At 34.8% G+C, this 24,531-nt stretch overlaps 1 protein-coding gene across 2 annotated transcripts; it reads right to left on the minus strand.

Annotated features, from left to right (window-relative positions):
• On the minus strand, window positions 1–23,689 carry Uba3 (ubiquitin like modifier activating enzyme 3). Of its 2 annotated transcripts, XM_004854181.4 has the most exons (18): window positions 23,609–23,689; window positions 23,388–23,429; window positions 21,273–21,393; window positions 19,678–19,758; window positions 17,478–17,560; window positions 14,257–14,337; window positions 9,734–9,777; window positions 9,132–9,196; window positions 8,689–8,844; window positions 6,634–6,736; window positions 6,409–6,522; window positions 2,427–2,480; window positions 1,967–2,003; window positions 1,802–1,883; window positions 1,387–1,487; window positions 1,206–1,269; window positions 1,057–1,111; window positions 1–778 (listed from the first exon to the last, which is right to left on the minus strand). In XM_004854181.4, exons 1-18 carry the CDS (start codon window positions 23,626–23,628, stop codon window positions 693–695), a joined length of 1,389 nt encoding a protein of 462 aa, XP_004854238.1. In that variant the 5' UTR covers window positions 23,629–23,689; the 3' UTR covers window positions 1–692. The 2 variants fall into 2 exon arrangements, with proteins under 2 accessions (XP_004854238.1, XP_004854239.1); XM_004854182.3 differs by lacking the exon at window positions 23,388–23,429 and having other exon boundaries at window positions 23,609–23,680.
• Window positions 23,690–24,531: the final 842 nt, after the last annotated feature.

Here is a 24,531-nt window from a genome sequence, read left to right on the forward strand (position 1 = left end):
TAGACAACATATGATTTTATTAATAAATAGTGCAAAAGCATCAGTGATAACTGTTTAAACATTAAATTTTTAAACAGCCATGTTGGCTTAAATTTGTGCATAATGGCCTCTATGGCACTGCAAATACATACATGAAAATATTCCCTATTTCCATGCACAAGTATTCAGCTATAACACTGCTTACAAATTATTATGGACAAGATAAACTGTAATAATATTGATTTGGACAGTCACAATTACATGAATATTACATTGAGTAATAACCTATGTTCAATATACTCTGGATGTCAGGTTGTAACATTTAAAGTTACTTAAAACTTAATTCCTTGTTTCCTTTAAAGGGACATATTTTGTATATGTGAATACCCAAATGAAAGCCGAGGAATGCGTTTTGACCATAATAACAAAATTCACACAGAAGAGGGTGTTCGTCTCCTCTTCTAAAAGCAGCTTTACATTTACTCAGAATCTCTCTCTCCAGGCATCATATATCACTAACGGACATGTTTACAAGCACTGACTCCAAAATTGTATCTTAAAGGGAAAGTTATAAAGTTAAAAAAGAGTAGTTCATTATATTAAAAAAGTCAAATTTTAGCAACACTAATGCTAAAAATGACAAATTCAATTTCTTAGCATCCATGAAGTATATTATTTCCGTAAGTTGTCTATTATGTGCAGACTTCTCTTTTTTAAGTAAAATGAAGTTTGAATAGTACAGTCTGTGGTGTGGTGACATCAGCAACTGCCAGCTCTTGTCCATCAACGAGTCCTAATTCTAAAACAGAAAAAGTCTAATTAACCCAAGCAAAACAAATCTCAACAAAATAATAATGATACACATCACAAACTATAGAGTTTCATGGCCCAGATAAACATCCAACTATACAGTTCTCTTTAAGGAAGATAATGTTTGATTTCTTGGGAGTTTTATTATTTTTCTCCAAAAAGAGCAATAAATTCTATTATTATTTCTAATAAGTAATCATATCTTGAACAAACATTTACTATTTTACCAAAAAGAAAAACCACTATTAAACATATTATTTAAAATACCTTTCAAAGTTTTGGAAAGATTTGGCCTTGTTCGTTCTTCAATAGAGGTTACTGACTAGAAAACAGAATTATTTTAACATAAATCATGTCAACATGAAATTAAATTATTAATATAATTTTCCAAAAAATTAAAAATGAACACTGATCACCTGTAAGTAAAGTGTTCTATTTTTCCCTTCTAATGTGGCTGTGATAGCTGGAGATTTCATCTGCCTAAATAAAATCATGAGAAAAAGTATTGAACACCATTTTTTATTTTAAAATTTGTTTTTAAAGTTTTAAAATTTAAAAAGTGACTTTTACAATATAACAAAAATCCAGAACACTTACAGAGAAGCACTATTGGTTAGATAATCCAAAACCTCCTGCAATTTAGCTGATGGAGAAAACTGAATGTTTTGAGGAAGTTGGCTACAAGCTGGGCAGTTCTCCTATACATATAAGGCACAACAAATTATAGAGGCATATGAACTAATACTTGTCTCTTTAAAAACAAAGAAATATGCATATTTCCAATAAGAATTATTTTATGCTTTAAAACCTGTTTGTCCTAATAAAACATTTATTTTATATTATTTTGCTATAAGGTATTTATTTTATGCTATACATCAAAAGATATATAATAGGTAGAGGTCTGGCAGTCAGAAAATAAGATACTTAGGGTATGGATAATTTTTAAGGAGTAATTAACATTTAAAAATTAAAATATGCATAATCAAAAACTTTTTCATTAAACATTACTAACCTTTCTCTCTGCTTCAAATGTGTAAGTGTACAGCCCATCCACATCATTGAAAACCAAGTAATTATTAAGGGGAATGTATGCACTGTAATAAAAAACGTTCATCTTTATATAGGTCAAGCAAAAACATGAATTTACATACAACTTATTAAACATGAAATTCATTACCTTGTGGCTATTTTAAAAACCTCTGTGGCACACACAGCTGAAGAGGGGAGAAAAATTAAGGTGCTTTAACTCAATGAAAAACAGACTTTTAAGAAGTTTAATTCAGAATAAATTTATAATGGCTACTGATTAAAAATATTTTTTAAAATACCTACACTTATTTTTTAAAACTGAGAAAATGAATTTTATACAGTATTTGTTTTGTGTGATCCATGCAAAGGAATAACTTACATGTTTTTTTTCTTTATCACTTTAAGGAACAATTTATTATGCTAATTAAAAAGATATGGTACTAAAATGTCCCTTTACTGAACAGCACTTTATCTAAGATATAATGTAAGACAAAAAATATAAAAGATCAAAATCTTAAAACACAAGGACAGCAAAAATATCAGTTTAAATAAAGAATCAAAAACCAAAGGAAAGAAAATAACATTAAGAGAAGGCTTTTTTTCCTTACCTGCAATGACTGCATTTGTGGAAGCTACTGCAGGAATGATTCGTTTTACTACCCCTGAAAAATTTTATCAATTAAAATACAGTCATTTCCTGTACAAAATAGTTATTTTAAATAAAGATAATAATCATTAAATATGATTTTCTCATTTTACAGTACTGGGGATTGACCCAGGGCCTCACAAATGCTAGGCAAGTATACCACTGAGCTACATCCCCAGCCTGTAAACAACATATTCTGAAACCTAATTTTTTAAGCTTTCCAGTCAGAAGTAAGTTTAATCATGAAACAATTTTTCACCTTCCCATCATTTTTTGTAGGAGGCTAAGAATCTTAAACTACAGTAACAAAGAAAAGTAAAAATCTCTCCCCTAACATAATAATCAGTGTTTACTGTGTTCCTGGTATGTAAAATACTATTTAATTTTCATAAAAATCCTTATGTTAAGTCTACTGTTTAAAGGTAAGGAAAATGAGACTGATAGAGTTTAAAAGCATATCCATACTTCTACACCTCCTAGCTGGGCATGTTTTATAAACCCAACTATGTTTCAAAGTACATAATTTTGTTTTGTTGAGACAGGCCTTGCTACATATAACTCAAGCTGACCTCAAACTTAACTATGTAGCCCAGGAAAGCCTCACGCTTGCAATCTTCCTGCCTTGGCCTTCCAAGTGCTGGATGACAGATGTGCACCACTACAACAGGCTCAAAGTGCATAATCTTAACTGATACATTATGCTATACTCAGAGGTTTTTAAAACAGCCACAAGGTAATGAATTTCATTTTTAATACGTTGTATGTAAATCCAAAGTTTGAGCATGAAGATGTTATCTAATTGCTCCTCAAATAATAGATTCAGATATTCAATTCACAAAAATTCACAACAAAAATGCTTTTTTTTTGAGATAGGGTCTCTCTCTGTATTCCAGGGTAGCCTTAACTATGTAGCCTTGGCTGACTTTAATCCACCTGCCTCAGCCTCCTGAGTGTTGGGATTACAGGTATCCACCATGATGCCCAGCTCAGAAAGCTGTCCTTTAGGAATTACCTATCTTGGGGCCAGGGATTTAGCTCAGTGGTTTCACTGCCTGCTGTGCAAGCACAAGGACCCGAGTTCGATCCCCGGTACCAAAAAAAAAAAAAAAAGAAAAGGAATTACCTTTCTCTTATTCTACAACCTGAGCTATACAAAATATTAAACACAGCTCTCTATTTCAAGCCCACATTTTTTTTTTTTTTTTGGTACCGGGAATCAAACTCGGGACCTTGCACTGGTGAGGCAGACAGAAGACCTTTAATTTACAAACTCAATTTGTTTGCAACATGGTTGTAACTCAAGTCGGTCAATGAAGGCTCGAGCTCCTCTACACACTCTTCAGAGTCTCTCTCCTGTATACAGGCAGATCTCAGTCTCTCCCTTAGAGAGACATTGGCCCAGGATTTCTCAATTAATCCCACATAGGAAAGGATGTTGTAATGTTCCTTCCAGAACTCTAAGGGTTAAATCTTTATCTGAGACCATCTGAAAGCACAAGCAGCTGGCATTTGGGTTATAACTCAAGACTTTTATTTGTAAGCAAAAAACTGAAATTCCAGTCGTAACCCAGGCATATGTCAGGTTGGTCATAACGCAAGGGCCCACTGTACCCCATTTCATAACAACAGCTGAGCTGTTCATTTTAGAAGCTACCATATTATCTTTAAGTATGAGGGAGCACTGCCAGATGTGTTCCCCAAACTGCAGGAGTAGGCTAGCCAATTTCAGAAACTTCAGACAAAAGGCAGATATTTAAGAAAACATGAAAAAAAAAAGAGAGCTAAGGAGATTGGAAAGCTTTTTTAAAAAGCTGATTCTGACCGTATGATTCTATATAGTGTTAAAGAAGGGGATACTGAGAAGCATGAACCACATGATAGTAAAACTGGAAGGGGTTCAGGGAACTACATCTAGCAAGATGTACTAAAAGGAGGAGCAGGTGGTAACAGTAATGAGCAGTGAAGTATCTGTTCTTATAGAACTTTCATTTTGATGGGGTAGAAAATACACAAATAAATATATCAGAATTTCAGATATTGAAGAGTTCAATATAGAAAATAAAATGACATGTGTGACACGAGTGACAATAGGAGACACAGTCCATTAGATATGATCAGGGGAGGCCTTTGATAATTTACACTGAAACTTATACCATGAGAAGGACCCAGCCATGTAATAACCTGAGGAAAAAGCATTTCTGCAAACACTAATGGCAAAGGTCCCAGAACAGGTGTAAGTGTAAGATATTCTTTGCATTTAAAAAAAGGACACCATAGGGGCCATAGATTTAGCTCAGTGGTTCTGCCACCTGCCTTGTAAGCTCAAGGTCCTGAGTTTGATCCCTGGTACCCACACACACACAAAAAAGACACTATGATAAATTACTGCTGAGGAATTATAAAAAAGTAAAACAATGAATGGTTCAGAAATCATTTTAGATTAACTGATTAGGAAAACTGGTTAACTGGACACCCGAAGGGTAAGGCACCAACCTTGAACGGATCCAAGGAAAGAGTTTTTCAGGCACAAGAACTAGGGAGTATTAAAGCTCTGTGATGCAAATGAATTTGATGTATTCATGGAACACAAAGTACATCACTATATGGTGAGAACAGGGAGCAACAAGGACTGTGTATGGCACATTTACAAAAAAAGAAAGCGTAAGTCTTTCCAGTGAACTTGGTGATCCATCTTGGCCAAAACTTCAGAAAGGATGAACTACAACTAGACTGGAAGCCCTGCTCACTATGACTAAGCAATAAAATTGTTCACTGAGACAACTTAAACTGGTCTAGCTTAGCAACTCAGGATGCTGTGGAAGAAAGTATATCTATGTTTCAGTAGAGTATCTGGAAAAATCCTTCATACATCCTTGTGAACAAGACAAATTTCTCACAGATGAAGTACTCAAGAAGGTCTGATTAAAAGAGTGAGATATATCTAAAAGGGCCTGACAAGAGGTGTGATTCAGATGCCTTTTCTCAAACAGTTCAGTGTTACTAAAAATTTTAGTTATTTTCAAAATATGATTATCAAAACAATACGTCAAATGAAGTTGGCACAAGAATACCAACAGAGAAAACAGCAAGTTGAATTTTCAGAATAAATTTGTAAGAACTTATACTTGGGTATAAAAAACAAACAAAATACCCTCAATACTGCCAAGTCTGAGATGACTTAACAATTGCATAGGTGCAAAAAAGTACAGATGTTAGCCCACAGTAACACCAAAGAATCGAAAGTATAGCATCAATGCAAATAATAATTGACAACGAAAATACTCACTCTCCTTTCAGACTATCAATTATCAGAAGTCTGATCTAAAGACCAATCCTAGAATGCTGCCTTCTGGCCTAGTTAAGAAAAATATGGATATCTGGAATACGGACAGAGAAAAATGGTACCATGAGAACTTAAAAGTCATGCAACGTATCAAAGGGTTAAAGGAACTAGGCAGGTTTAAGGCAGTGATAAAAATGTGGACAGAATGTAACCACTGTCCTCAATGCTAAAAGGTATTACTCAAAAGAGAGTAAGAGTAATGGAATAAAATTCAACATTACAGTAGAGATTTCTGCTCACTATATATAGTAAAAATTCTTGTCCAAATATGAAATACACTGCCTCCAAGAGGTAATACATTTCTCTTCAATGAAAGATTAAGTGGTAGGCTGGACTTGGATGAATTAGGGACTCTTTCAATCCTAAGTAAGATTCAATGATTTTATTAAATCCCCTCTAATTGAGAAGTAGCATGGGTTTTGCTGAACTTGGTTCCCAACTACTTTGGATTAACCTGGAAATATTTCCATGGTATCTTCACTGATCCTCAAATGGATGGTACTATCCAAAATCACTTAGCAGTTATTCTCCTCAAAGTATTTCCAATCCTTTAAAAAGGGATTATATCAGGATTGTAATTCATGACAATTTAAAAAATTACCTTGAGTAAGTCTATATGTAACACCTCTAATATTATATTGTGATGCTCTCTCTAGAGATTTTTGAAATATCCATTGAATATGTTCAGGATCATCTCCATCTAATGGAACCCCTTCTGTTTAAAAAAGAAAAGAAAAAATTTCTATTTTAATGAAATTATTCAAATGAGTAATATAGAAAAATACATACTTTATATAATTCTGGATTATTAAATTAGGTTTATTACCTCCAAAAGGCTGTTCTTTAGGCCACTGCAACATCCTTACATATTCAATACAATGCTCTGGTAGCCTTGGCATGGATGCAATGGTGCACATGGGAAAATTAACCTAAAACCACAGTTTGTCATTTGTAGTGAATTTTAAGTGATGGATTTTTTTTAATGCAATTTCTAGTTATCACTTAGTTTGTACCACTTATAATTCATCTCAGACCTCCACTTATATAAGGAAAACAATGTGTACCATTAAAAACACCTTTAAAAGTAACAGGGAGGATCTGAGTCACTTTAGATTGATATACCTATAAAGACAGGTTGCCCTACATTTTTTTTTTGGTACCAGGGATCGAACTCAGGACCTTGCACTTGCAAGGCAGGCAGCGGAATCACTGAACTAAATCCCTGACATACCTTACATTTTTAAGATACATAAATTTAAGCTTTGTTAGACCACAGAAAAATCTTGAATAGACTGTCAAATGTTTATCTGAAATTAAACATGACAGTATAAACTAAAAAAACCCCACAAATTCATAGATGTGAACTATAACTCATATAAAATTAATTTATAATCCAAAATTTAAACTGTCCTTTAAAATGGGTATAGATTAGTAAGCCTCATCTTTGTTAATTGCATTTTTTGGGTTTCTTTGGGGTTTTTTGGTACCGGGGATCCAACTCAGGTCTTTGTGCTTGCAAGGCAGGCAGTGGAACCACTGAGCTAAATCCTCGGCCCTAGTAAGCCTCATCTTTGAAAACATAAATCTCATGCCTGGTATTTTTATTTTCGAGATAAGTATGGTAATTTCCCCTTATCTGTGGGGGATATATTTCAAGGACCCCAACATATGCCTGAAACCATAGCCAGTACCAAACCCTGTATGTACTATGTTTTTCCCTATATATACTTTTTTTTTTTGGTATGGCAGGGTCAAACTCAGGATCTTGCGCTTGCCAGGCAGGTGCAGTGCCACTGAGCTACATCCCCAGCCCCCTATATATACTTTACCTTAAAATAAAGTTTAATTTCTAAATTAGATGTAAGAGAGTAACAAAAATAGCTAATAAAACAGAACAATTAAAATATACAATAAAAGTTACATGATTCAATCCCTGGTACCAAAAAAAAAGTTTTATGAATGCAGTCTCTCAAAATATCATTTTACTATAGATCTTAGCAACCTCATCATACAATTCTTTTTGTTAGTTTCCTTATTATGTCAAGAACTTTTCGCCTTTTCATTTGAAGCACTTTATAGTTTCTCTTTGATATATCCGAACTTCCAGAAACACTGCTCCTATGATTTGGGGTCATTATTAAGTAAAATAAGGATTACTTGAATGCAAGCACAGTTATACCATGACATTCAAAGTGATATCCAAGACAGCTACTAACTGATTAATGGGGCAGACAACATACTCAGCATGGATGGTTTATATACTGGGCAGACAGAACAGAGTGGAACAGAGAGAGATTTCTACTACTCACATGGCAAACAACCTAGAACACGTGAATTGTTTCTGGAATCTTTCATTTAATATTTTCAGAGCATGGCTAACTGAAACCATGGAAAGCAAAACATCAGGTGGTGGAAGGGGCTACTGTGAGGGTGAAAGTCAAATGTATCTCTATCCCAACAAACGGCTTCATAATTTCCTTTGATCCCTACTCAAATAAAAAATTAACAAGGTACAAAACCAGAAAAGTATCAGAATTATGATATGCAGTTCCTGTCTTTCTTCAAATAGAACAGAATTTATTTCACCTGTCTTTTTAGTATAATTTAATTTTGTTAAATCTACTAATTTGGGGGGTTGCTTGTTTGTTTAGGGTGTTTTTTTAATGTTTGCTTATTTTTTGTTTTTGGTTTATGTGCTAGAGATTGAACCTTGGGCCTCGTACATGGTAAGTACACACTCTACTACTGAACTCATAGTACACAGTAATTTTAAATATATATTTACCCCTATTAAAAATCCTTAATATTGACTAAATGTGTAATTCAACTATAATTCTAATCCAAGGTGCTATAAAAGAAATGCAGGTACTTTTCTGATTACCTGTGGTGGATAAAGTTCCAGTGTACATTCAATACAAGCAGTCATTCCAGGGAGAATCACTCGAGCATTTCCTTTAAAACCTTCTGTACCCCCATCTATCATAGGGACAATGGAGCTTGGATCTAACACACCATCTTCATAATTTAGAAGAGATATCTAGGAAAATGTTTTAAAGGCTTTAAATAGAAGAGTTGAAAAATTGAAATAAAACAAAGCAGCCTGGTTTCAAGTAATTCTGAGTTAGTCTTGCCACTAATATATCAAATCAAGGGATTATATAAATTTGTGTCCTCACCTGATAATGCCTGGAAATAAATAGTGTCGCACATCTACTTAACTGAAAATTAAATAAGTGTTCAAAAATATGATCTACAATTCTGATTTTTGGTATATCAAAAAGCAGTAGCAATAACTTCAGAGACCTATAACTCTAAACTCTTTACCAGCATTCCATTTATCCATCTTCTGGCTATAATAGAGTCCAGTCCACAAACAATAATATGGAATTCTATAAGAAAAAAATAGCAAGTTTAGTTTTTAAAAAATGCAGTTCGCTATATTTTAATGTAAGCTCATAGGCTGCAACAAATGTACCACTCTGATGTGGGACACTGACAATAAGGAAGCTGGGGGTGGGGCACATGGAACTCTAAGAAGTATGTATATTTCCCATTCAATTTTGCTATGAAACTAAAACTGCTCTAAAAATAAAGTTTATTAATTAAAAAAGCAGTTATATAAAATAATTCCCACTTCCTAAAAAACAAATGAAAAAAGTACATTTTATTGTTCTAATTTCTCTTTCTTGTAGTTTCTGATCCTTGACCAATTCATATTCAAGTCAACATAGGAAAATACAGGAAACGGTGTTGATTAGGAATCAAAACAATGACATTCTTTTCTCAGGCAATAACGTAACTGAAAACCCAACCCTGAGTTAGGAAATCAACTCAAAAAATAGCCTTCAAATAGCTAGTAATCGTCAAAGAGGCAGCACCTAAAAGTAACTAAGAATTTACAGTGTAATGTTACATGAAAAACTTACGTCGATAGAAAGTGTCATTAAAATCTTGAATCTTCTTGAAATGTCTGAATAAAAGTTAAGGAACTTAAACTGAATAGTTTTTAGTTTCTAAACGAATTTAACATTGCCATATGGAACAAACTATATTTAAAACAAGAAGTAATCAATGTTCAAGGCAGTGGAATTCAAGAAGTGTGACAAAATGAACATAACTCTTACTTTCTGACAAAAATTCTTTATCATTCCTTTTCTGCCTACCTAAATTTTTGCACCCCGAACCCCTATTTCATCTTACTAATGTTCCTGTTAGGTGCTACACCTTCTACTTTGCTTTAGGTTTTATGTAAAACCATAAACCTTGCCAAAGGAAAATGTGTAAGTCTTTAACCATCAGCTTCAGAAAGACATACAACAGGTGTTTAGAGTGAAAGCAACAAGCACATTATAGCTTCTATCCAACTATGTGATTTCAAATTACTATAAAGCTAAGAAAAAAAAATACAGAAAATTTCAATAGCTTTTCTGTTGCTACTTCATTATTGTTAGTATTTTGGAGAGAAAGAAGAGTGAGGCAGATTTTTTCTACCTCTCTCATTTACCTAAGTTTTCAGGCTTCTTTTTACCCTACCAGACCCTATCAGCAGTCTTCCTGTACTTGGGGGCTGAAAAGGGAACTTCACTCAAAACTGGCTTGTAGTAGTCAATCAATCATTGCATGTTGCCTTTTAACAGTATATATGAGTAAAAATTGTTTTAATTTTTCTAATAGGGCTCTTTTGGTAGTACAAATTATACTGCTTCTCTAAAATTAAGATAATCTATATATTTTTCAAGCAACAAAAGGAGGAAAAATACATATTTGGTCTACATTTTTCATTCTTATCTACAAAGCTATGAAGAATAAATAATTCTCTCATTCAAACCACTATTCCTTTTGAACGCTAGGTAAGCAAGAAACTATAGCTACACTGAGATTTTTTTTAAGTTAAAAAAAAAAAAGAAACAAAGCAAACAGTAATACTAGGCAAGCAGGAATTTAAAGCTAGATCGAGATAATACATAAACAAATAAATGCAAGCAAGCAAGCAATGAAATGGCAACAGGAAGAAGCCTGGGAAATCCCATATCCTAGATATTATATATACCCATAGTTTTCCAGGCCTAAATAATAGGGATAGAGGGAGTTAGACTATTCTCCCTACCTTTGTTTCCTACATAGTTCTGTATTTCCATTTTAAAACTTTTATTTTTCAGATAACATATACTCATAGAAGTTGCAAACACTACAGAAAGGCCCATGATTACACCTTACATTAGGACAACAAAACCATGAAGGTGTTGGTACAATGTATGCACAGTTGTCATTTAAACACATATTTGTGTCGTATATATACACAACTATGCTATCACCACAAAGACACCTCTTGGTATACCTTTTTATAGTCACATCAATCCTCAAACCCAGGCCTAATCACTAACCTGTTTTTTATCTCTCTAACTGTGCCAATTTAAGAATGTTATATAGGGCCAGGGGTATAGTTCAGTGGCACACCTGGCTGGCAAGCACAAGGTTCAGTTTGATCCTTGGTTCTGCCAAAAAAAAAAAAAAGTTATATAAATATAGCATTTGCCCTACTGAGATTAATATTTTTACATTCATGAGCATAAGCCTGGGAGATTCATTCTAATTGGTACATGCTTTATGAGCTATTCCTTTTTACTGCACAGTAGTAATCCAAACTGTGGATATACTACCTGTTTAATAATTTGACTATTAAGGGAAGTTTTGTTTCCATTTTTGGGCACTACGAATAAAACTACAAACATTAGTGTACACATTTTTATGCAGACCTAAGTGTTCATTTCGCTGAGATAAATGTCAAAAAATGAAACTACTCGGTGGTATGTAAGTGTATACTTAGATTTTTCAGAAACAGCCAAATTTTTCCAGATGGTTATCGCATTTTACATTGCCTTCCGCAAAGGATGAATGATCTTTTTCTTCTGTATCTTTGCAAGCATTAGCTACTACTATTTTTTAATTTTAGACTAATGGTATGTTGTAGCATTCCACTGTGGTCTTACTTTGACATTGAACATCATTTCATGAATTTTTTGCCATCTCTCTAGTAAAATACTCCTCCATATATTTTGTCCATTTAAAAATTGGATCGTATTTCTACCACTGGATTTGGAAGTTTTATACATATACTTGGTCCTCCTCATCAGTGGGTTCTACATACATGGGTTCAACCAACTTTAGCTCAAAAATAATTTTTTAAAAATTGTGTCTAGCTGCCCGTGATGGTTCAAACAAGTACTATAATCCCAGCACTTGGGAGGCTGAGGCAGGGGGATTAGAAGTCCAAGCCCAGACAGGGTAACTCAGTAGACCCTGTCTCAAAATAAAAAAATTAAAAAAGAATTCAGAATACAGCTCAGTGCAAAGGCCCTAGGTTCCATTCCTGGTACAGGAAAAAAAAAAAAAAAATTGCACGTAGTCAGGTATGGTGGTAGATGCCTATAATCCCAGCACCGAGGCAGGAGGATTAGGAATTCAATACCAGCCTAGGCTATATAGTGAGTAGGAGACCAGGCTGAGCTCTGTGGCAAGACTGTATCTTAAATATTCAAAAGAAAAACAAATTGCATCTCTACTGAACATGTACAAAATTGTCTTGTCATTCCTTAAAGAACATAGTACAACTATTTTCATGTAATTTACATTGTATTCAAAATAAGTAATCTACAGATGATTTAAAGGTATAAAGGAAGAAGTATGCAGTTTATAAACAAGTACAATCCCATTTTACATCAAGGACTCAAGGATCCAGGGAATTTGGTATCCTCAGAAAGTCCTGGAATGAATCTTCCATGGATACCAAGGACACTGCACTCTTGATGAGTCCTTTGTTACCTGACTTACAGGAATTTCTTTTGTTCCCTTAAGTAGATATTTCACAGAGTACAAGTTTTTAGGTTTTTTTTGGTACAGGGGATCAAACTCTTGGGACCTTGCGCTTAAGAGGCAGGCAGCGGCACCACTGAGCTAAATTCCTGGCCCACAAGTTTTTAGTTTTGATGAAATCAAGTTTAACAATTTTTTCCTATCGATCATGCTTTTGACATAGTTTTAAGAACACTTCATCAAACCGTGGGTTCTAAGTTTTTTAGTTTTATGATGTATACTTGTATGTTACTTTTTATGTAAGATGTGAGGTTCAGGTCAAGATTATCTTTTTAAATCTAAGACATTCAATTGTTCTAGCACAGTTTGTGGAAAAGTCTAGCCTTCCTCCAGTGAATGTTTTTATGCCTTTTCAAAAACCAATTGGTGGGCCAGGGACTTAGCTCAGTGGTTCCACCGCCTGCCTCGCAAGTGCAAGGTCCCGAGTTCAATCCCCAGTACCAAAAATAAACAACCCAATTGGCCATACAGTCAGTACTTGTATTGAACTATTTCTGGCTTCTCTACAGTCTTGGTTATAGTTGGTATATAAGAAATTTACAAATTTGATAATGATTCCTTCTACTTTTTATTTCAGAATTGATTTAGGTATTCCTTTTCCTTCCCATATAAACTTAAGAATAGTTTTGTGTTTATCAACAAGAAATGTTGCTAATATGTTGAAACTGTTATGCATGTATTTATTTTGGGGAACAAAAGACATCATTAGCATATTGAATCTTCTAATCCCTGAACACAGATTCTTTCTCCATATATTTATTATTACATCTTTTTGGTACTGGGGATCGAACTGAGGACCTTGTGCTTGCAAGGCAGCCACAGTGCCACTGAGCTAAATCCCTGGCCCTTCTCTCCATATATTTAGATCTTTGATTTTTTTCATCAGCATTTTGGAGTTTTCAGTATATAAGTGATAATACAATAATATATGATCTATTTTTTCAGATTTATACCTGAAATTTTTTTGTACTGGTGGTAAATGACAGAATACCATAAATTTTGGTCTGTACACATTCACTACTAGTATATAGAAATGCAAACTGATTTTTTATGCAGATTTTTGTACTGTATGAGAATTCTTACATGGAATTATCATCTTCTGACTTTATATAAAATATTAAAATTCCTAAAAACAACAAAAAAAAATATTAAAGTTCCCTACATCTAAATTCACAAAATGTGAATGTTCTTCTTTAAAAAGTTTTAAAAATAAAATTATGTACATTATTGTAAAAATAAATTTTCTTTGATATGCCTTCCATATTCATTGTTTACTACTACAGGATAACATAATTGGATCCAGTCTAGGAACTTATAGTCTAATAGAGATGTGAAATTGATACTGAAATTAAGGGCAATAAAGTAAAATAATAAAGTTAGATAATAACTTAATTTGAAAATCAATGTAAAAAATATTTATATAACCACCATAAAGAGTAGCATATAAAACAAAATATTATTAGCAGTTACCTCAGTAATAAAGTTAGTGCTGCTTTTTTTTGTATTTTCTATTAAACATCTCTTTTATAATAAATAAAAAAGCTTAAGGAAACTACTACTTTTGTCAAAAGGATACGGAACAACATTACAATTAGGAATTCTGTCATTTAGAAATTCTGCAGCAACTTCAGCCTTAGGTCTTCCAACATCTTTAGGCCTACAGGAAAAAAATATTTAAATTATTACTCATAATATAAGTATAGATGATACATATAATTAACTTTCAATTATAAAAAATTCAGTGAATTTATAGAATATTTACAAAGAATATCATCAAAATTTTATATCAACAGTAACTTCAGATGATTATTCAATTTTTTAAATTATTATTCAATTCTAAGTGTCAACCTTTGCTTACTGTTCAAATTAACAAGTCTAATTATGTATTTAAGTAAAAATTTGAACACTGCTTTTTGTCCCAGGTATAGCACAATAATGGCATGTTTCCTGGCCACTTCTCACCGTGGTTTTTCCCAGTGTAAAAAATTATCCCAGACCTAGAACCTTCCTAGTACTCTATTAAGCCTGAATTCCAGAACTTCAAGGTGTTTGTTACTACACAAATCTTGAAAATTCCTGAAAAATATAGTGAGATTCATTCTAGAGGTGCAAGAACTTTCCATTATTACCTTCTTCTGGTATGTGTTGATTAGTAAATTCTGGCCCTTTAAGAAGCTTTAATCATGTTTATAAAGAAGGGATAATTTTTTTTAAAAATAAATTTTATTTTATCTCATTCCCCCCCCCAAGCCCCCTCCCCTCCCTATATACAAAAGCTTTGTTTCCATTTTTAAAATTTTTTCTTGTCCCTTCCTTCCTTTCTCCCTCCCTTGTTCCCCTTCCCATCTGAACACTTTCTTCCCATTTTCCAACATCTACTATACATTTCATTCTTTATTTCCACTTTTAATTTCTCATACAGAGAAACTATTTGGTATTTAAACACGTGTGTCCATTTATTCCATGTAAGAGTATGATATCAAGGTCCATCCATTTAGCTATGTCTGAAGCTCAACCTTTATGCCAGAGTAGTACCCCATTGTATAAAAAACCCACATCTTTATCCACTCGTCAGTTGATGGGTACTTGGGCTGATTCCAAGATTTAGTTATTACAAACTGTGCTGCTATAAACATGGGTGTGCATACATTGCTGTGGTATGATGCTTTTAATTCTTTGAGGAAGATACCAAGAAGAGGTATAGCTGGGTCAAATGGAACCTCTAGTTTTAGTTTTCTGAGAAATCTCCACACTGATTTTTACAGTGGTTGCACCAGTCTACACTCCCACCAACAGTGGAGAAGGGTTCCTTTTCCCCAAAGCCCCTACAGCATCTGTTATTGGTTGATTTCTTGATAGCTGCCATTCTTTCTGGAGATGGAAATCTCAGCATTGTTTTAATTTGCATCTCTTGAATGACCAGTGATGTTGAACATTTTTTCATATATTTATTTGCCATTTCTAATTATCTACAAAGTGTCTTTTTATTTCAGATGCCCATTTTTGCATTGGGTCTTTAAATTGGGGGGGTTCCTGATTTTTTTGAGTTCTTTATATATTCTAGATAACAGTCCTTTATCTGAATAGCTAGTAAAACTTTTTTCCCACTCTGTGGGTTCTCTTCACTCTGTTGGTGGTTTCTCTTGCTGTGCAAAAGCTTTTTAATAAGATGAGGTCCCAGTTGTTGATTCTTTGTAGTACTTCTCGTGCAGTCTGGGTTTTGTTCATGAAGTCTTTGCCTACTCCTATGTCCTCAAGTGTTCTACCTATTCTCTCTTCCAGCAGATTTAGTGTAAGAAGAAATAATTCTAAAGGCAATACCTAAAAGTTTAAATATTATCAGCATTTTCTTTATTTTCTTGCTTTTTTTTTGAGACAGGGTGTGGCTAGGTAGTTCAGGCTGGCCTTGAACTCACTACAGCCCAGGCTGACCTCAAACTTGTGGCAATCCTCCTGCTTCAGCCTCCTTAGTCCTGAGAATACAGGTATGTGCCACCATGGTTGGCTATCAACATTTTACAGAAAATATAAAAGCTAAACATATTAAGCCTCAAAATGTTACTCCTTCATAATAACCAAAGATTTAAAGGAAAGAACACAAAGTACCCCTTCCAATCAGTACAAGCAGTATTTTCTTTCCTAATATTTCCTAATTCTCTTCACAGAAATCACTCCTTTGTGTCTCTAGTATTTCATTATTACTTTTTCATAACATTGTTTTATCATATACATGCCTATCACACCCACTAGTCTAAAAAACACCTGGAAGAAAATGATCATATTTTAACTCTTTATATTCCTTCATATCTATTAATATCATAAACAATTTAAATAAATGAAAATAACACATCAAATGTGCCTGTTAGAAATTGTATTTTATTTAAAATTGGAATTTCAAACAAAAACACTTTAACATGTCAATTTTTCTCTTCTCCACTAAAGCAGTCTTTTGATTCAAATCTCATACAAGTTTTATTCTCACTTTGTCTAACTTGCACAGAAAATGCTCTGCTATAATAGTTAGAATCTGATTTTAGTACAGCATTCAACTACTCTACCCACAGGGTATGCAAAGGGGATAAAATAGCCATCCATGATTCTTCTAAATTATGTATTTTATGTGCTTTCACAGTAGACACCAAAAAAAGGAACTCCTACATGGTTTGTGTGGAGATTGCTGATTTACCCTTCCTGGATTATGGAATCTGACATTTCATTCTAAAACTGTAGTCTCTCACATACATTATTCTTACTGGACATGTCGCCCGATTTGCTTAACTTTGAAAGCAAGTATTTACCCTGAGGATTTCTGAGATTAAATAAGGTAATACATGGGCTGTGGATTTAGCTCAGTGGTTCTGCCGCCTGCCTCACAGGTGCAAGGGCCCGAGTTCGATGCCCGGTACCAAAAAAAAGGAATACAGATAAAGAGTTTAGAAAGTGCTTAGAATATCATAAACAATAAATGTTAACTATCATTATAATCTACAACTATTTTAGCCACAATTTCAATGGTACTGGATGTTCAATCACTTCAGTGGGCTTTCTTTAGAACATTCATACACTAAAATTATCAGACTGAAAAGGGCCCACAGAAAAAAATATTTATTTTCTTACAAAATTTCTTTCACCCTAACGCCCAAAGTTTTCTTATAAAAGTTTACTTAAAATTGAGTGGCAGTCCTTTTATTATCTCTTTTTAAAATAAAAGTAGTGTTATATTCTCAAATGTTTTTAAAAGACATCTCATGTTCAAATGTTTATCAGAGTTTTAAAAAACAAAGAGATAAAACTTACCTAAATAAAAACTGCCTATTTAGATTGGAAACATCTATAGTGTCCATGTCTATGACATGAATTTGTCTAAAACCAGACAATGCCTGTGGGAATAAAAACAATCCAATTAAGCAGAGGCTTCCTCACATTTAAAAAAATTTAAGATCTGTTTTCAGTGTAGTCCTAAACCCACAAATTCTCAGTAGTACTCTGCATAATTTTATTCTATGGCTAAAAGAAGTCTTACAAGGCATACTGAATACAACATTCTTGTAAAGGCCAAAGTGTCTACCCACTCAGTTTAAAAAGTCTTATAATCAAAAGAACAACTCAAAATTTCTATGGCTTTTGCACCTGCTGTGCCTTCTGACTTGAATGATTTTCCTCCAGATATCTATATAACAAATTTTTCACCTCCTTTCTCAATACCTTTTTCAGAAACCCTTTCTCTTACTAGTAGGATGCCTAGCTCACATCCTTCCTTTCCTCATAGCATTTATTACCATCTGACATACTATATATTTCATCTGTCTTTTTCCTGCAATTAGAATGTGAATCCCAAAATACAAACATCTGTCTGTATTATTCAATGTTATATAGTTGGCATCTAAAATGGTGCTGGACATATGAGGAAGAAGGCTCAATAAAAAAATAGCTCAATCAGTGATTTTAATGTCATAGGTTCCTCTTTTTCTTAGAATGAGCCTTGCCGGGGTCGGTGGGGGGGGGGGGGCTTATAGTCACAAAAATTCATCTCTTATGTGCTTATGTCTGAAATAAGGTAACAAGTGATAAAATTCGAAGTCCTACATTTTTGTGTATATGAGATTACTATAATACAATAATTAAAAAACAGGACCACTCCTTAAAGCTGCTTGATGACTAATCCTCAGATTTAATCTTTAACTATTTTACATTTAAAATTAGCATACATCACATTATCAAACAATGGTTTCAAAATGGAAAGAGTTAAGTTTTAGGACACTTGTACATATGAAATGGCTAACAAAACCAGTAACTAAACTCCATTACACGCTTTTCTAAGAGTTTCCTGTTTTCACACTCCTAGAGTATTTAAGTACACAATATAATGTTTTGGTGCCCCACCACTGAGTAAGGTATATCAAACATACTACTATTTATTTCACATAAGGCCGGGGATTTAGCTCAGTGGTTCCACCACCTTCCTTAAAAGCATAAGGTCCCAAGTTCGATCCCCAGTACCAAAAAAATGTAATCATATGAGACTTGTCTCCCCAGTAAATCTTTAATTCACCACACAGATCATGGTGACCTACAATTCCCACATAATCCAGCAGAACAGTGAACCATATAAGTTTCTGCAACTTCACTGGCAATGAATGACATTAGCATTTCCCAGGAAAATTAATGTGGTTGTGTTTATATTTAATAAACTGCAATTGCCTCAGCCAATTATGTGGGTCCTCCATGGATGACACACTTCAGCACTTCCACTTTTATACACAGCAATGAGAAGCCTGGCATACAACAACTCTATATCACCCCTCCTGTTTTTGTTAAATAAACTGATAAAAATTTACAAAAAGCTAATGTGTGGCCATAAGAAGTTAACTAAACCAATTCATTATATAAAACATTATAGACATAGAAATAGTTACATGAAAGGTTTAGTGGTCTCTAATCTTATGGGTCTACCACCACCAAGGTCATCTTCAAAGACTACCATCTTATTAGGTCATAGAATGATCTAATGCTTCAGTAAAAAAAAAAACATTTGTCTGAGAATCTATGACCCAGATCAGATACCAGGCACATCATTACAATCCAGTAATATTAATCATTTCACGTCTCTGAACCTCAATATTTCTCTCTATATAAAATGACACAATGCCCACCTAGCTGGGTTATTTGGAGAAGGAAAATAATAATAAAGTATTTTAAACTACACTAAATATGAATTACTTGGTCTTTTTCTTAACTTACTTTAATGAAATAAACTGAGCACTTTGCAAGAGGAAGTACCAAAATTTGTTTGGCAAAGAGCAGAAAAGAAAGTATAAGAAGGTTCAAAATTACAGTTATTTCATTTATCACCTAGAATTTGACCCACTAAACTTATCTAACTTAAAAAAAGTTAATAATCACAACAAAAGATTTTTTCTAGTATGAGAGAAAAGCAAAAGGATATACTTATTACAAGAGACTATTTTATATATATATATTTATACATATATATTACCAGGTTTTTCAGGAGCTCACATCCTAAGCCGCCAGCTCCAATGACTAGAACTTTACATGTATCTAACAAAAACTGGAGAGACTGTAAAGAATGGAAAGGCATATTAAAATCTAGGTGATTACCCTAAGTACCATTAATAAAGCAACAAGCTATAAGACAGTTTCGATACAGTCATGAAAAATAAAGAGTATATCTTATATTTGAATGATTTCAAATTTATGAATTAAAAACAAATTCTAAAATAATGATTTGAGTTTTAATCTTAATGTTTTTAAACAGACTTTTATTATACAAATTAAAAGGCTTTTTTCATTTGAGACAGGTTCTGGCTATGTAGTTCAGCCTGGCCCTGAACTCACTATGTACCCCAGGCTGACCTCAAAATTCTGAGGCCAACCTCCTGTCTCAGCATCCCAAGTGCTGGGATTATAGGCACGTACCACCATGCCTAGTAAGAAGGTATTTCTAACACCAAAAAAACTATTTCTTGCTATTTTTTCTTTCATTTTTGAAAGAAGCACTCAATTCAGTTACTTTACTGACTTAGAAAAGTTTAGAAATCTTAAAAACAGAGAATCAAGCATTGCAAAGGTATTTAAAGTTCTAAAAAACAAAAGGAATAGCTGTTGTTTGTTTGTTTGGTACTGGGGATTGAACTCAGGACCTTGCAGGCAGGTGCGGTGCCACTGAGTTAAATCCCTGGCCCAGGAATAGCTGTTTTTTAATACACTAGGTGAAACTCAAAAAATATAAGATGCCAGAAAAAAACAAAACAAAACAAAAAAAACTCTTAGAAAATTCCGTATCAGCAGAAATACTTTGGAACAATCATTCAAAAGAGTGACAATCCTAATTGTCAGGCAATAAAACTTTAAAACTACAAGAAAATATGGTGTATTACCCAAAGAAAGGCAGAATTAGTACTGTCAATTCTGTCCAACATTAGAGGAGAAAAGTTACTCAAGACCTTGGGCCAAACTCAAGAATTTGCACATAAATTTCTAGGAGTACCACAATATTTTGGTTTCCGAGTATTATCTCTTCATGAACACAAAAGGACATAGACATTTACTATAAACATTTTTAAACCTTATAATAAAAAACAAATTCTATTTGAACATGTACTTTAAGTTAGACACCAGCCTAAAATTCTATATGCTTCTGTTATACAGCACTCATACTTTTAACATGCAATCACATTCAATGCTAAGTAAAAATATTCATTCCAAATAAATTTCAAAATTTAAACAAGCACATCTATATTACTATCAAAATTAATTTCTAATACCTGGCTACAAAATGGGAATATGTTTAAGAAATCATTTTAAACTGCAATTTTAAGCATACCAGTATCCAAAATGAAGTTATAAAATTATTATTCTTCTGAAAAATTCAACTTCTATGAGAAATGTGGAAATGACTCAAATATTAATCAAGTAAAAACTAGCTATAAATATTCAATTAACACTTCAAGATTTAGTTTCACAAAACAAACAGTAGTACTTGCATTATAGAAGCAAATTTAAAAGGAAGCATTTTATTATTTTTGAAACAAAAACTATAAGAGCAGTTATTTAAAAATAAACATCTCTCACTTCAGTGCTTGGTTCGAAATCAGGGTGTGTGAAGGGTCCAGATCGCTCGAGGAACTTCTTTACATGGTTCCAGCGACCTTCCCAGTCTCCAGTGTCCCCACACCCACCATCAACAGCCATTCTGCACAGAACACAGTAAATTCAGCTGCAAAGATCAGTATGAAAAAGCCACACCTACAACTATTATGGTTTCCCCAAATGAAAAGGTAACTATACTGCACCTGCTCAAATAAAAAGGGAAATGTTCCATGTGGTTATGTCTATGCTTTCCAATTTCTTGTCTACTATATAATTCATTTAAACTTAAAAACTCTATGTATGTAGGGCCGAGTATATAGCTCCTGGACCTTGCTTAGATGTTCAAGGTCCTGGGTTCTAGCCAAGCACCACAAAAACAGAAATTAAATAAAGAACTGAATGTGTTCTTTCTAGCCAATGTTTCTGAAGCAATCCCCTATCAAACTTAGAATACTGATCAATCAATGAAAAACGGACTTCTGCATGTTTGTTATTTACAGAAGATCACTGCAAACCTTCACCAGGTTTCTTTAACATACATGGATAAAGAAATAGCAGATACATGTGGCAAGCAGGCTTTCAGAACTGTGATGCTTCAAATATAATACTACTTATGTATCCTTTCCAAGTTTGAATGTTGTGATTTAAAGTTTTGTGGGGTTTTTTTGGTACCAGGGGTCAAACTTGTGACCTTTTGCTTGCGAGGCGGCGGAACCACTGAGCTAAATCCCCAGCCTAAAGTTTTTTATGTGAACTTTCACCCATTTTTCTCAGAGAGGTCCCAATTTTCAAAGGAGAATCTCGTAAAACCATGAAGTGGTTTTTGTTGTCACTAAACAAAAAAAGTTTTAGGTTATAAATATGCTACAGATAGGCTCTGACATCTAGAAACCTTTCTGAATACACAAATGAATAAGGTGAGACTCTTAACAAAATGCATGTACAGTATTTTCTAATCAGTGCAAGATTCATGTTTGGCTGTGACTGTTTTTCATTTTCTCATTTCCTGTAACTCCACAAATTCTACCTCCAAATATATTAATGATAACCAGTTTTTACAAAAGGGACCAAGCAGTATTGCCTAGCAATAAAGATTGCAGGTTTTGTTGAAGAGCTGTTTGGGTCCACAACTCATAGCACTATAACCTTGACCAGATTATTGAACAGCCAATAAACCTCATCTGTAGATTGTATCTACCTACTTCTTGGGGTCAAGAGGATAAAGAGATAATTACATAGGGGACTTAGTAAAGTACCTGACATACAGAAAGCATTCAAACTTTAACTGTCATTTCATGCAAAGGGAAAAAAAGGTGGTCAAGAATGTGAAATTAAGCTTGTCCTTCTAGTCTTGCAGTTAAAATTCAATTATGAGAGGGAAATATCCACAGACCAAGGCACTACCGGTAATAAAAAAACCTTCCAAACTCACCACACCCATTACAAGAACATTTTCCCCCCCTCCCACGTAGGGAGGGGGGAAATTATGTCAGGCTGGTCTAGTGAGAAAACATGGTTTTAAATCTGTGGCATCAGCACAAAACTAAGCATCTGATAAAATATAGGTGTGTACTGAGTGGGGAGGGAAATAAGCTATTGGGGTTAACATCTCCTTTAAGACCCAATCATTTTGCAAAAATGATTGAAATGTTTAACACCATCCCTGACATAGAGTACGCTCATAAAAACTTTACAATTGCTACTGTCTCCGTGTTTACGAAAGGACAAAAACCAGCCTTTCGTCCCTTTCCTGTGTTTAAGTTTGACTGTTTTCACAAGGTCATGGCTCTGCCAATTTGGGATGGAGGAAGAGGGGGGCACAAGGGTCCTTCCGCAAGACCTTTAGGTCAGGGCCCCGGCGGGCTCCTGCGGGACCTGGGGTGGTGCATCCCGACCCCGATGCCCGCCCGGGGCAGAGACCGGAGCAGCCCGCCGGGCCCCGGGGCTGCGGGGCGGGGGTCAGGGATGAGGCCGTGCGGCCTGCCTCCGGGAGCCCCCCTCCCAGCCCCCCGGGCCCGCTGCGGCTGGTCCCCTAGGCCTGGGGTGAGGGGAGGCGGGGGTCCCCGGAGAGGGCCCCGGCCTCCCGGCAGCACTAACTTCTCAGCCAGCAGCTCCTCTATTCTCCTTCTTTTCTTCTCCCTAAAAGAGAGAATAAAAGAAGGGTCAGCATCACGCTACACACTGGGCGCCGCGAGGGGATGGGGGCGAGGGGACGGGGCGGGGGGTGGGGGCCCCCGGGTGGCGGCGGCAACCGCCCACCGCCGCGCTCTCTCGCAACCCAGCCCCACCCGGCGCTCCAGGGGAGCCCCAGTACTTACGGCTCCTCGCCATCCGCCATATTGTTCTCCGCCTCTTCCCAGGTGCCTTGGCGGCGGGGCGGGGGCGGGGGAGAGGCGGGGCTGACGGGAGAGGAGAGGAGAGGAGGGGCTGGGCGGGGCCGGCGTGGTTTCCCACGGGCTTTAAAGCCTTTCACTGTGATTATAATTTTCATTAACTAAACCTAATTAAATAAATGTGATACCGTTTACAATGTTATTATGCCGCATGAAATATAGATAAAATGTGCTATATGTTTATACAACTATATGTTAATAAACAATTACATAAAATATTGATCTATTCTATGAAAAACGTCCTGGAAGAAGCACATCGATATAACAGAGTTCCTCTGGGGCAATTTCCCTTTCTACTTAAGACAGCTTCAAAATGGAAGGGTGGCGGAATTACTTTTTCTTTGTGAAAATCAATATTTTATTGTTGCATCATTCTGTCAGATACCAGAATTCTGGGATATCTATCTATCTATCTATCTATCTATCTATCTATACGCATAGATAGATATGAAAGTAGAAAGAAAAAAGTGAAAAAGTTACAAAATAATTTAGAACAGGGCCAGGGATTTAGCTCAGTTGTTCTGCCACCTGCCTCACAAACACAAGGACCAGTTTGATCCCGGTACCAAAAAAAAAATAATAATAATAATAATTTAGAACATTCATAATTCCGTCACCTAAAGATTATAATGGTGACTTTCTTCCGGATTCAGAAATATTGTATATGAGTGAGTCTGGATGGCTAGAGAAAAATACTTATATTCATATATTACAAATAAATCACACACCTACTTGCATACACGCGCGCGCACACGCACACACACACACACACATATCTCTTTGGAGTGGGACAAGAATAAGATTTAGCATCAGAACTGAATTTAAATCTTTATTCCCAGTCATGAGCC

Source organism: Heterocephalus glaber, unplaced genomic scaffold (genome assembly GCF_053883595.1).
Source record: "Heterocephalus glaber isolate CG9 unplaced genomic scaffold, H.glaber_assembly_v1.0 deba00001472, whole genome shotgun sequence".
Lineage (NCBI taxonomy): Eukaryota > Metazoa > Chordata > Mammalia > Rodentia > Bathyergidae > Heterocephalus > Heterocephalus glaber.